Genomic DNA, 14,159 nt, shown 5'->3' with positions numbered 1-14,159 from the left:
GCTATTACAGCATTATAGCGGGGAACGGTTGGTTGTATCGCGTATTTGTTCCACCCGGACAGTAAAGAAAAGGGACCGCGCAGCGGTAGTGAATGGCCTTCCCGTGGGAGGCAGCTTTACGCATGCGCCCTGGATATGCGGCGTCTCGCGCGCAAGGCCGAATCTCTCCCCCCCCCCCCCCCCATGCATATTGATTCTGAGCTCCCGAAAGCCTGCAGTAGCAAGCGCATGCGCGGTGCTACCCGGGAAAGGATTGGGCAGGCTGGCGCCGCTGGTTTGGAAGCGGCGGGTGTCGTGGGGGGGGAAAGCTGGTGTTGTTACCATGGTAACTAGCATTCCGGTGGCTGCTGGGTAGGGGTTGAATGAGGGTGTGCTGTAGCTTCCGGGGAAAACGGGGCGAGGGCACCCTGCACCCCAAGGTAGGGTGTGGGGGGTCCCTGTACTCCTAGGGGTGCGGGGGAGGGAGCCGTGCGCCCTGTGCCCTGCCGGGCGGGCAGTGGGGGCTGGGGGAGGGAGCCTGCGGTGGGGGAAGGGGGTGCTGCACCCCAATTCTTGACGTGTATGCTGCACCCTGTCCTCGCTACAGCACTGTTGCTGGCCAGGTGGGCGCTGCTTGGTACCGCAATACTGTGGCGTTAGGCCCATGAGAACTGTTCAGGGTAGCTCGTCCCTGCCCCTCCTATGGTAAAACGATGAGAGCTGGGGGGGGGGGGGGAGGTGACTGGTTGTATATGTTGGTTTAGATCCTGGGATGACTTGCTGGAATCTATCTTGTAAACCCCACTCGCTCCCCCCCCCCCCGTGCTCTTATTTCTTTAATCCTAGGTTATTGTGATGTAGGTGCCCCTGTCCATAATCAATTCATAAGCATTAATAAACTGTCCCTTTTAGTTGGTTAATAATGTTATTAAACCCCATTAATAGGTTGGTTGTGAGTGTTGAAAACTGCCTTGTGAGCTCCTCATGGAGGTGGAAAGTAATTCTAGTGTCAGCCAGGACTCTACGGCTAGCCTCGCTGCCAGTGATGTGCTTATCCGCTCCACCAGCCTCCACACAAAAGAAAAACCCACTGGCACTTGGACAGCAGCTGCTGACTGCGGTAGAAAAAAAGTTAAAATTTCGGTAAAGAAGCTTCGTGAAGTGGCTTCTCCCTACCAGGCAGATGATGCAGCTTTGATTAAAGACAAAACATCCTATATTCCTCCAGCATTGTCAGCAAACAAACCTCTGCCGAATAGATCAACTGTCACTACCTCCAGCAGCGTTACACAGGGTATGTGATCAAACCCCGTTTCTTTGGGGTAATTTGTCTAGTCGGATCCTTTTTCTAGCATGTCATTTATGGATGTATTTATATTAGGAAAGTTGTCTGTAAAGATCGATATGAATTGGTTATACTTTTTTTTTGTTTTCTAATTGACCAGGTTTAGCCAGTTTTGTGAAATACTACTTTGTTTTTAACATGTTTTGTATAAAATATTTTAGAATGTTTTTCTAACTTTGTACAAAATGTCCCCAAACTTCACACACTTCTTAAATATGGCTCCAAATTCTGTGTACTACATTCATTATGCGGATAAATTTGCTATTGGCTATTCATGATGATGAATTAGAAGGAAGGATATTCTGTGTCTTGTACCTTTGGGTCATTTTAGCCTTCTTTGTACCTACAAGGGGATTGCAGGTCCTACTGTAGCACTGTACTGGAGGAAAGATCACAGGCTTTTTCATGCACTTGCAGCTTTCTCTATCTTTAAAATGACAGATTAATTTGCTCTGAGAGCCGGAACTGATAGATTTCCCAATGTATGATGACCATAACCTACTGAGATTAGGAAGAAATATTTATTGGCAGTTTAGAATAGAGAATACAGGCATGAAAAGATGTTAAATATTAAATGCTTTGTATGAATATTTCAAAAAAGGTAATTCCAGTGACCCCTCTGTTTTGGTTACATAATGGTTGCATGTTTAGAGGGACACATTTAACTTGAAAGGTAGTCAGGTTTTTTTTAAAACTGTGTTTAAAAAGACAGGTTTCAGAGGAACAGCCGTGTTAGTCTGTATTCGCAAAAAGAAAAGGAGGACTTGTGGCACCTTAGAGACTAACCAATTTATTTGAGCATGAGCTTTCGTGAGCTACAGCTCACTTCATCATCTGATGAAGTGAGCTGTAGCTCACGAAAGCTCATGCTCAAATAAATTGGTTAGTCTCTAAGGTGCCACAAGTCCTCCTTTTCTTTTTGTTTAAAAAGAGTTTCAGATACAATAGCTGCCCCTGACTCTTCCTGGTAATTACTGTGATTACAATATTAAAATGAGATTTTTACAGTTTAGCTTTTTCCTCTGGTGTTGCTTTGTGAAAGACCCACACAAACAGCTGAACCCACTGAACTACTTATACAGATGAAACGGTGAAACTGACAAATATACAAGTAAACTGAAAAAACATAATATATTATTTCCTCTAGTCTTTAAGTTCTAGTAATTCTTGGTGCTTGCTACAATAGTAAGTAAAGCATTTTCAGGTTCGAAATTGAATTTTTTTTAAGTTGATGACATCCCTTTAACAGTGTTTCTCCCTACATTTCAGGTATATCTTAGATGTCTGGCAGCTAAAGCTATATCTTATTCCCTATCATCTAGAAACCACAGTAATGGGTTCGTTTAAAATAGCTAAAATTGACATGTACTGTGCCATGAATTTACTGGGCTAGAATGTGCCTCTTGTCTCCTTAGAAAATAAAGTTTTCATTGTTGATCAAAGGATCACACAACTTTACAAGATGTTATCTTTGTAAAAGGGCATTCAAATGCATTACCCCATTAATTTATGTTGATTTCATACTGAATTTGATCCAGAGTTGTCACTGCATCATTTGCGATTCTCACTTTCAGCAAGTTCCTCTTGTGTGTCAAGCAGGTTTATGTTGCATCTCAGGCATTGTTCATTAATATGCCAGTTCCAGGTTGACACTCTGAGCTCATTTGTGCAATGAAGGTCATTTTGTTTAGTTTAGATTTTTAAAGATACAGATATAGAAATGACTAAGATGTGGGACAGACTAGTTATACCTGTCACAAATGCATAAACTACATACGAATAACTACAGTAAAGTCTCTTTTATTTTAGCTGTCCGAAGTGTGTTGGCTGAAAGAAGTTCAGAACATCTTCTTTCAGTAGAAAATGATTTAGAACCCACGCTATTATCACAGAAGGTAAGAAGACTTACTGTTCTATTCCTGATCCTACTGTCCTGAAGTGTATGCCATACTTCCATCTCAAAAGATTATATATATGATCCAAATTTTAGTAGATCAGCAAACTTCTTCTCTCTCTGAGAGGCTTATCTGATTTCAGCCCTGTTCCTGTGAAGACTTCTGCATGTGCTGAACTTTTATGCACTGGAAGTATTGAAGTCAATATACATGCATAAGTCTTTGCAAGATCAGAGCTTTTATATTCTCTTATCTTGTCTAGCATATAGTGATTATGCTGCCATCGTTTTCTTATGTTCCACCTATAGCAACTGTTTTTTCAAATTATAGTGTAATTCTTCCTATGAAATTTCTGCTCCTTGAATAGCACAAATCAATTTGATTTCCTGAAGACCTTTAATATTATGATTATAGTTTCTTTTGCTTCCTGTCATTGTTCATTTAAGTAGACATTAGTTCATATCAGTCTGTTAAAATTTCTTTAATATTTCAATGTGACCCTTTCTAGCTCAATTAGTTTCTCCTTTTATATTTGCTATATTTTCTGTAGTCTGTATTTGCTGAGATCTGTTTTTAGCAAATTCATTGTACATGGCCATGCATAAGGATAAAATTCTCCTGTCTTCTGTGCTGTGAAGGGACTGCAGATGGGTTTCTGTATAAGCTCAGAGTAGATCCAGTGACAACTGAGTAGTGGCAAATAGGACCGGTAGCTATTAGCCCTACTCATAGGCTGAAGTAGTGATTGTAGAGCAGTGGTTTTCAACCTGTGGTCTGCAGACCCCTGGGGCCTGCAGACTATGTCTTAGGAGTCTGCGAGAGGTGACTGTGAAAAGAAAGTTTCAGATCCCAGAAAGGGCATTACTTTTGATCAGAAAAACGGATGTGAATAGTCCAATCTACATGTCAAAACCCAGAAGTATTGTCATTACCATAGAAGCCCACATTTAGTGCCCTTTCTCACATTGTGTCAAATGCTGTGCCATGCACATGCAACATTTATAGTTGAATTCTGTTCAGTCAGTTTTCAGTCTAAGACTTCAAGAGTACGGCAGTTTGAATTTCTAAAGGGGGCCATGCCTCCATATGAAAGTTTTTAGGGGTCCGCAAATGAATAAAGGTTGAAAACCACTACTGTAGAGTACTGTTCTGCAGACCCACATCAAAGTTTAGGGTAAGGTGGTGGATTTATATCTCCCCATCCCAGCAGTAGAGCATGATTATTCAAGGTTTATCTCAGTGAAATAAATTCCATTATATGGTCCCAGTCCTGGAATCACTTACGTATATGCTTAACTTTATGTGCATGAGTAGTTATGATGAATTCATTGGGACTGCTTGCACATGTTAAGATAAGCACATATGTAATTTACATCGCCATTAATGAGTTATTTGTATAAAATCCTTTGGCTATCAATGTGCAAAATAAACACCTTAATATTGAGATTACTTCTTATTTTTAGTCTAGATGCATTACTGTCCAGAAAAATATCACAATCAATATTATTCTAGGTTAGAGGGTACAGAGAGTAGGGGCTCTGAACAGCAGCTTGTATTACTCCAGTGTGGAGGTCTTTATGCCCACATGTTCAGCAGTCATGTCTGTTTCTGAAACTTTTGGGTGCTGATACAAAATAAGACATACTTTACTGATTTATAATTGCATACTATATTTCTTTCATATTTTGATCTCTGTGTGTGTGTGTGTGTGTGTGTGTATATGTGTATATATATATATATATATATATATACACAGTGTGTGTATGTATATAAAAATAATTTAAACATAAATTCTTCTTGATACATGTTGTTAATGTTTGTTTTTCCCCTCACACCTATCCCTTCCTTATTCTAAGGAAACTGCAGTAAAAGGAGTTTCTTTGCAAGTAATGGAAGATGGAAATAGACGAGAAGGTAAGACAAAATATCAGACTTCTATAACCATTTTTAAGAAAACAGCTATTTTGGAAAATAGCTATAAAATATGTTTGTTTCATATCTTTTCCTTCAGTATAAAAATTGTTAGTCAAGATGTTGCAGTTCGAGTTTCACTAGTAAAATGAAGATATCTTAAATCCTTCTTTTTTTAACAGTGGGAGTTCTATTCTATTTCATTCTGTCCTTTACCATACGAGGTCATATACTATGCTCATCCCTGTAGGATCTGAGCACCTTCCAGTAGTGTATTAAACTGCATTGCCAGAAATCTTGGCAGCCTCCTAGTGCTGAAGCAATGCATGCCTTTTAGTAGAATATTCAAGAGTTTGCAATTTTTGTTTTGAAGAGCTTGTTTGGTGACATTAGCATGAGGTCAGTTACTGCTGCAGTGAGTGTACATATTTTTGCAAGCAACCAATTTCTAGGAAAAGCTGTATCTTTTAAAAATGAGATTTGTTTGGAATCAGCTTTTTGAAAATGGGATTTGTATTTTAATTAAACTGGTCAGATTTGGCCCCTATATTATGGATTTTTTTAATGAATATTTATAAGACTTTAACAGCATTGGTAGCATTGCAGTTTCATCTTTTTTGATGATATTTCAAGTTTGGTTGATAAGGGTAATAGTGTGGATGTAATAGACTTCTGAAAGGCATTTGACTTGGTATTGAACAACATATTGATTAAGGAGTTAGAACAATACAAAATCAACATGTCCAGGGATAGATCAGTGGTTTGAGCACTGGCCTGCTAACCCCAGGGTTGTGAGTTCAATCCTAGAGGGGGCCATTTAGAGATCTGGGGCAAAAACTGGGGATTGGTCCTGCTTTGAGCAGAAGGTTGGACTAGATGACCTCCTGAGGTCTCTTCCAGCCCTGATATTCTATGAGTCTAAATGGTTTAAAAACTGGCTAACTGATAGGTGTCAAAACGTTATTGTAAACAGGGAATCATCTTAGAGCATATGTATTTCTAGTGAGGTCCTGCACAGATTGTCTTGGCCAGTGTTTTCTCTAATTTTTTCTGTCCACGTGCAGAATAAATTTTGTTACTTGCACCAATATGGAGGTGATGTGTGGTGGGGGTGGGAGCGAGGGGTTCAGAGTGTGCGAGGGAGTTGGGGCACTGGGTTAGGGTGTGTGGGGGATAAGGGCTCTGGCTGGGAGTGTGGGCTCTGGGGTGACGCTGGGGATGAAGGGATTAGTGTGTGGGAGGGGGCTCAGGACTAGGGCAGAGGGTTGGGGCATGGGGGTGAGGGCTCTGTCTGGGGGTGCAGGCTCTAGGGTGGGGCTGGGAATGTGGGGTTCAGGCTGAAGGAGGGGGCTCAGGGCTGGGGTAGGGGGTGATGGCTCCGGCTGGGGGTGAAGGCTCTGGGGTGGGGCCAGGGATGAGGGGTTTGAAGTGCAGGCTGCCCCAGGGCTACAAAGGGGAGAGAGGACTCCCCCTAGCCCTCTCTCACCACAGCAGCCGGGTAAGAGGCGCCACTACCCATCCACAGCAGCTCTGGTGGGGTGGGGCCAGGCTGCGGGAGGGGCTTCTCTCCCTGGCAACTCCGGTGGGCCAGGCTGGGGCAGGGGCTCCTCTCCTGGGCATCTTGAGTGGGCCTGGGCTGGACCAGGCTGGGGTAGGGGCTCCTCTCCCCGGCAGGTCTGGCGGGCCCAGGACAGGACGGGGGGAGGGGCTCCTGTCCCTGGCTGGGCCTGGGCTGGGCCAGGGGAGGGGCTTCTCTCCCTGCCTGTGTGGTCCTTGAGAGCCTGCTGCATGACCACGCAGCTTACAGGGAACTTAGTTCTTGTCCCTACGCTATTTAACATTTTTTATCAATAAGTTGGAAGGAAACAATCATTACCCATAAAGTTTGTAGATGACAGAGATTGGGGAAGTGGTGAATAATGGGGCGGAGAGCTCACTGACACTGAGCTAACTGGATTGCTTGGTAAGCCCAACTCAAGCAAACAATATGTATTTCAGAATGGCCAAATGTCATACTTAGGATGGGGACTGTATCCTGAGAAGCAGTTGTTCTGAAAAAGACTTGGGGGTCATGGTGGATAACCAGCTGAACGTAAGCTTCCTGTTCAGTGCTGTGGCCAGAAGTGCTAATGCACTAGGAATAGAGAAGTTATATTACCTCTGTATATTTGGCATTGGTGCAAGCACTCCTTGAATCCTGTGTCCAGTTCTGGTGTGTGCAATTCAAGAAGGGGGTTGATAAATTGGAGAGGGTTGAGAGAAGAACCAAGAGAATCATTAAAGGATTAAAAAACATGCCTTGATATAGACTCAAGGAGCTCAATCTGTTTAGCTTAAAGAGAAGGTTATGGGTGACTTGATCACAGTCTGTAAGTACCTACATGGAGAAAATAAACTTGATAAAGAAGGTTCTTCAATCTAACAAACAGTTATGAACACAATCCAATCACTGGGAGTTGAAACTAGACAAATTCACATTGTAAATAAAAAATACATTTCTAACAGTGAGGGTAATTAACCATTGGAACAACTTTATTAAGGGCTATGGTTGATCCTCTATCATTGGAAACTTTTAAATAAAGATAAATATATGCTCTAGTTCAAACAGGAATTAATTCAGAGAATTTCTATAGCCAAGCTATCTCGGAGGGCAGACTAGATGATCACAATGGTCCGTGCTAGCCTTACATTCTATGATTTTTTTTTCAATTCTAAAAAATCTATTTTTAAAAAAAGTTACAGTGTTCATCAATAATTTTTGCAGCATTTTACTAAGTGATGGATTGAACATGAAAGGAGTTTATAACCAAAAAGTAAACTACATTTTTAAACTTCTTTAGCTTTAATAATCAGATGGTAATATAGGCAAAGAAATCTGTTTTTTAATACTTCTCTCTCACCTTTTAATTGCATATAATATGAAATATTACAATAAAAAAAACTATGTTCTGTGTAAAATTGTTAACTGTTAAAGACATAATTATCATTTCTTCTCTGAGCATTGGCAGTGGTTTTGCTTTCTGTGAGTTTTTTAATTAATATTTGTTGAGGGGGAAAAGAAATAATTGAAAACACAGTTATCCTGATAATACTTAAAATGATGGTGCTGAAGCTAACTGCCCAGACATACAAGACTTCTTTCTGAGTTCTTTTGAATATCATGAAGGAAAACCTTTTAAAGGTCTCATAATATGGATGTAATTCTAAAAATACTGATTTAGGGGATGAAATTCTATAGCCTGTGTTATGCAGGAGTTCAGGCTAGATTAGAGGCCCCCAAACTGGGGCGTGTCCCCTGGAGGAACATTCGAGGGGGCGCAGTGGGGTCCGGGCCAGCCCTCATCAGGGGCAGGGAGGGAGTGCCACTCAGCCCTGCTCCTGGCCCTGCCCCCAGCCGCAGCCCGGGCTCCTAGCCCCATCCCCGCCCAAGCTTTGGCCCCTGACTGTGGCTTCTGCTCCCAGCCCTGCACCCAGCCTTGTCCCCCAGCTGCGGCTCTACTCCCAGCCCTGGAGCTGCCCCCAGCCTTGGTCCCTGGACATGGCTCCATTCTAGCCCAGCTGCAGCCCCGGCCTTGGCTCCCTTACTCCTGACCGCACCCCTCTCCGATCCTAGCCCTGGCTCCCGCGTGGGACTGGAGGGGAGACAAGGGTAAGGGGGGGTTGCAACTATGAAAAGTTTGGGGGCCACTGGGCTAGATGATGATTATAATAATAGTCTCTTCTGGCCTGAAATCTATTTAAAAGTGTGTTTTTTCTCTATTTAGTTGTCAAACTTAAGAGAAAGTACAGCCCCTTTAAGGAATGGTGCAAGGGTTGGATTGTTGCTATGGGAACCTACTTACAACTAAACAAGTTGGTTTGTGAGAGATTCCTTCTGTTGGGAGTTTGGTGCCCTAGGTGCAATTTGGAGGGGGGTAGGTTGTGTAATCTTAAACTGAAGCACCATGTGGTCAGGTAATGGTCTTGTAGTAAATTGCTAAGATGTTTACTTCACTTCATTTTATGATAAATTATTACTTTCCTCTTATAGTTTTTTTTCTTAATTTCTTTCAAAATGTGTTTGATTCTTTTAAGAGTTACTGCTATGAATTATATAGGGTTAAATAATGCTTTTGCCCCTCTCCTACGGGCATCTAAAATAAATGTGTAAATCCTGAGGTTCCTTGTGAGAATACATCAGTTCTTGAACTTTTCTGTTTCCGTGATATCCCTGTGTATAGGGATAACTGTTAGATTAAACAGATTATAACTGTTAGATGCAGTTCTGTGGTGACCTAGAATCCTATCTTTGACGTCTCCGACTCAAGGAATATTTCCAACACACCTCTGAACAGCATACTAACCCACAGAGACCTTCCTACCAAGACTACAAAAAGAAGGATTCTGGGTGGACTCCTCCTGAAGGTCGAAACAACAGACTGGACTTCTACATAGAGTGCTTCCACTGACGTGCACAGGCTGAAATTGTGGAAAAGCAGCATCGCTTGCCCCATAACCTCAGCCGTGCAGAACACAATGCCATCCACAGCCTCAGAAACAACTCTGACATCATAATCAAAAAGGCTGACAAAGGAGGTGCGGTCGGAATATGAACAAGAGGCTGCTAGGCAGCTCTCCCAACACCACTTCCTACAAGCCATTACTCTCTGATCCCACTGAGGGTTACCAAAAGAAACTACAGCATTTGCTCAAGAAACTCCCTGAAAAAGCACAAGAACAAATCCGCACAGACACACCCCTGGAACCCCGACCTGGGATGTTCTATCTGCTACCCAAGATCCATAAACCTGGAAATCCTGGACGCCCCATCATCTCAGGCAGGATTGTCTAGCTATGTAGACTCCCTCCTCAGGCCCTACGCTACCAGCACTCCCAGCTATCTTTGAGACACCACTGACTTCCTGAGGAAACTACAGTCCATCAGTGATCTTCCTGAAAACACCATCCTGGCCACTATGGATGAGGAAGCCCTCTACACCAACATTCCACACAAAGATGGACTACAAGCTGTCAGGAACAGTATCCCCGATAATGTCACGGCTAACCTGGTGGCTGAACTTTGTGACTTTGTCCTCACCCATAACTATTTCACATTTGCGGACAATGTATACCTTCAAATCAGCGGCACTGCTATGGGTACCCACATGGCCCCACAGTATGCCAACATTTTTATGGCTGACTTAGAACAACGCTTCCTCAGCTCTCGTCCCCTAATGCCCCTACTCTACTTGTGCTATACTGATGACATCTTCATCATCTGGACCCATGGAAAAGAAGCCCTTGAGGAATTCCACCATGATTTCAACAATTTCCATCCCACCATCAACCTCAGCCTGGACAAGTCCACACAAGAGATCCACTTCCTGGACACTACAGTGCTAATAAGCAATGGTCACATAAACACCACCCTGTACCGGAAACCTACTGACCGCTATTCCTACCTACATGCCTCCAGTTTTCATCCAGACCACACCACACAATTTGTTGTCTACAGCCAAGCTCTACGATACAGCTGCATTTGCTCCAACCCCTCAGACAGAGACAAACACCTACAAGATCTCTATCAAGCGTTCTTACAATAACAATACCCACCTGCTGAAGTAAAGTGAAGAAACAGATTGACAGAGCCAGAAGAGTACCCAGAAGTCACCTACTACAGGACAGGCCCAACAAAGAAAATAACAGAACGCCACTAGCCATCACCTTCAGCCCCCAACTAAAACCTCTCCAACGCATCATCAAGGATCTACAACCTGTTCTGAAGGATGAGCCATCACTCTCACAGATCTTGGGAGACAGGCCAGTCCTTGCTTACAGACAGCCCCCCAACCTGAAGCAAATACTCACTAGCAACCACACACCACACAACAGAACCACTAACCCAGGAACCTATCCTTGCAACAAAGCCTGTTGCCAAGTGTGTCCACGTATCTATTCAGGGGATACCATCATAGGGCCTAATCACATCAGCCACACTGTCAGAGGCTTGTTCTCCTGCACATCTACCAATGTGATATGTGCCAGTATGCCCCTCTGCCATGTACATTGGTCAAACTGGACATTCTCTACGTAAAAGAATAAATGGACACAAATCAGACATCAAGAATTATAACATTCATAAACTAGTTGGAGAACACTTCAATCTCTTTGGTCACTCAATTACAGACCTGACAGTTGCAATTATTCAACAAAAAAACTTCAAAAAAATGAGAGACTGCTGAATTGGAATTAATTTGCAAACTGGATGCAATTAACTTAGGCTTGAATAGAGACTGGGAGTGGATGGGTCATTACACAAAGTAAAACTATTTCCCCTTGTTTGTTCCCCCCCTCCACTGTTCCTCAGACGTTCTTGTCAACTGCTGGAAATGGCCCACCTGGATTATCACTACAAAAGGTTTTTTCCCCTGCTCTCCTGCTGGTAATAGCTCACCTTAAGTGATCACTCTGGTTACAGTGTGTATGGTAACACCCATTGTTTCATGTTCTCTATGTATATAAATCTCCCCACTGTATTTTCCACTGAATGCATCCGATGAAGTGAGCTGTAGCTCACGAAAGCTTATGCTCAAATAAATTTGTTAGTCTCTAAGGTGCCACAAGTAATCCTTTTCTTTTTTTTAGATTCCTGTATCTTATATTGGTCGTATAAAAGTGAAACACTTAAAACTCACTGTTTCCATGTTGAAAAAATGAGTTTACATTAATAAAATCTAAATATTTTTCCCAATCCTAATCTCTCATTTAAATCAGAGATGCCAATTTTTGAAGTATAGTTCTACTCTGTCAAAACAGCTGTCAAAAGGAGTATTCAGTGTAGTTGCAGCCATGTTGATCTCAGGATATTAGAGGCAAGGTGGGTGAGGTAATATCTTTTGTTGGACCAACTTTTGTTCGTGAGAGAAACAAGCTTTCAAGCCACAGAGAGCTCTACTTCAGGTCTGGGAAAGCATCATAGCTTTTCACAAGGCTGTCACTCTCTATCTGACCTATCGGTTCACATCCTCAAAGGAAACCTGCACAATACTTTCAAAAGCTTGGGAGCTTAAATTCATTACTCTGCTAGAAACTGAAACTCATGGATGGAACAGAGACTGGATTTATGGCTTCTTACAACAAGCTGTAACCCACTAAACCCCTCTTTTTGTCCTATGATTGCAGAGGTGTTAATGGGCCACTCTCTCTTGAACAGTCCCTTAAAATATGTTCTAACTACTTATGCGAAACAATCTGTTTCACCATGCATTTAACTGAGATGCTCAGAGTTCCTTTCCTACACCTGAAGAAGAGCTCTTTGTGACTCAAAGCCTGTCTCTCTCACCAACAGAAGTTGGTCCAACAAAAGATATTACCTTGCCGATATTGTCTCTTTAGAAAGAAGATCCACAGTTGTACATGAACGATTTCCAGATTCTGTGTGCTCAGCTTACGTGTATAAAGATGCTTTTCTGACTGCCAGCCTTGCAAACTCAGTCTGGAATATGAAAGTCAGTGATTCTTCCTGGATTCAGAGTAGCAGCCGTGTTAGTCTGTATTCACAAAAAGAAAAGGAGTACTTGTGGCACCTTAGAGTTTATTTGAGCATAAGCTTTCGTGAGCTACAGCTCACTTCATCGGATGCATTCAGTGGATTGTTCATTGTCAGTGTGGGGCAAATTCTGACCTCAGTCAACCTTTGCAACCCCATTGCCCTCAGTGGAGTTGCACAGATTCGCAAGTCTTTGATGACCAGGATAAATAGGAATGCATACACACACACACCCCTATTTTTAAACACTGAGGTTAGCAGATATAACTAAATACATACAAGGATCGGATTTGTAGAGTAAGAAAGGGCATGTTTAAACCTAGTCACTTTTCAGAACATTACTGAGGAGGAGAGACCCCACTGTGAATTACTAAATTTCACAAACTGATAAATAAGCAAACAAACAGTTAAAAATGAGCAAGGTTAATGCATTGCAAAATTTAATTTAGTCATTGCTTTTCAAGTGCAGTTTAACCTTATCTGATACTACTTCGTATATTAAGAGAAGATCCATCCTTTGTGCAGCCCTCAGGGTGGGGTAAAGGAGGACCGAGCCCTTATCAAGGTGCAACATATGTGTTTTGTTAAATAATGTACAGTAGTATTGATAATGAGATCTTACTACAACTTCTGTTAAATCTTTGCTGAGAGGGAGGTAGAAGGCTGCTCTGTTGTGTGTGCATTATAAAATGTGCAGATTAGCAATACGCATATTAGCAAGGTTGTATTGTAACATAGTTTATCTATAGCAAGCAGTGCTGCTTACTCTGAATGTTCAAGATCCTTTACTAAGTAAACTTGGTGCAGCTTGCTTATGACTGTTGGATTTGGGGTCCTCTGTGATGCACACTGGGGTAGAATCCTGATTAGGGGACCTTCTAGAGCATTTGATGGTGGGTGAAGGCTTTTGTTGCACTTTATGATAGCACAGGAAAAACAAATATTAATATTATGCAGTTTTAGTTCATTTTTGTTTATTAGAAAGTTTCGGTTAGAGTTTGTACAATTTAAATGAATATGTCATGTGCTGCACACATTCAAAACTGTCATTATTTTGACAGCATTCTCAAATTATTCAATGCTTTATGTGAGAGAAAATAAATTCGTAGTTATTCTCATAGTGCATTGGGTTGTCTTATCACTGACTATCTTTAAAATGCAGTAGTGAATGATGCTCAGATTTTTTAGCCCTATGTTAAATGATGCCTAATGTTTGTCTTTTCATAACTTGAAGCTATTACCTGTGAAGAAAACTATTTACACACTGAAATAATGTGGCTTGTGTATTGAGCTGTGATGTACTTTATACCAAATTTCTACATGTTACTGAAATAACTTTGTTTTTATCTTTATAAAATGAGACCTGAAAATTAAATTGACAAAGTGTATATTATATTCTTGTTTCACAGATGATGATATATTTATTTCTCAGTACACTACTGGCGAGAAAGAAGCTTTGCGCGCTGTGTTAAAACAGAGGTAAGTTTGAGCTGTGAATAAT

The 14,159-nt window shown here is 41.8% G+C and overlaps 1 protein-coding gene across 11 annotated transcripts in view; it reads left to right on the top strand.

Moving 5' to 3' along the window:
- The first annotated feature begins 223 nt into the window (after positions 1-223).
- The window catches only part of KIAA0586 (KIAA0586 ortholog), a 134,118-nt gene continuing 120,182 nt past the window's right edge, over positions 224-14,159 (top strand). For 10 of the 11 annotated variants that reach the window (XM_073349981.1, XM_073349977.1, XM_073349972.1 and 7 more), the window contains exons 1-5: positions 224-325; positions 925-1,273; positions 3,134-3,219; positions 5,076-5,133; positions 14,068-14,137. In XM_073349981.1, coding sequence (XP_073206082.1) covers positions 964-1,273; positions 3,134-3,219; positions 5,076-5,133; positions 14,068-14,137 — 524 coding nt within the window. In that variant the 5' untranslated portion in view covers positions 224-325; positions 925-963. The other variant, XM_073349971.1, reaches the window with a different exon arrangement.

The sequence above is a fragment of the Lepidochelys kempii genome, chromosome 6 (genome assembly GCF_965140265.1).
Source record: "Lepidochelys kempii isolate rLepKem1 chromosome 6, rLepKem1.hap2, whole genome shotgun sequence".
NCBI classification, from domain to species: Eukaryota; Metazoa; Chordata; order Testudines; family Cheloniidae; genus Lepidochelys; species Lepidochelys kempii.
This window is presented reverse-complemented; position numbering and strand designations above follow the sequence as displayed.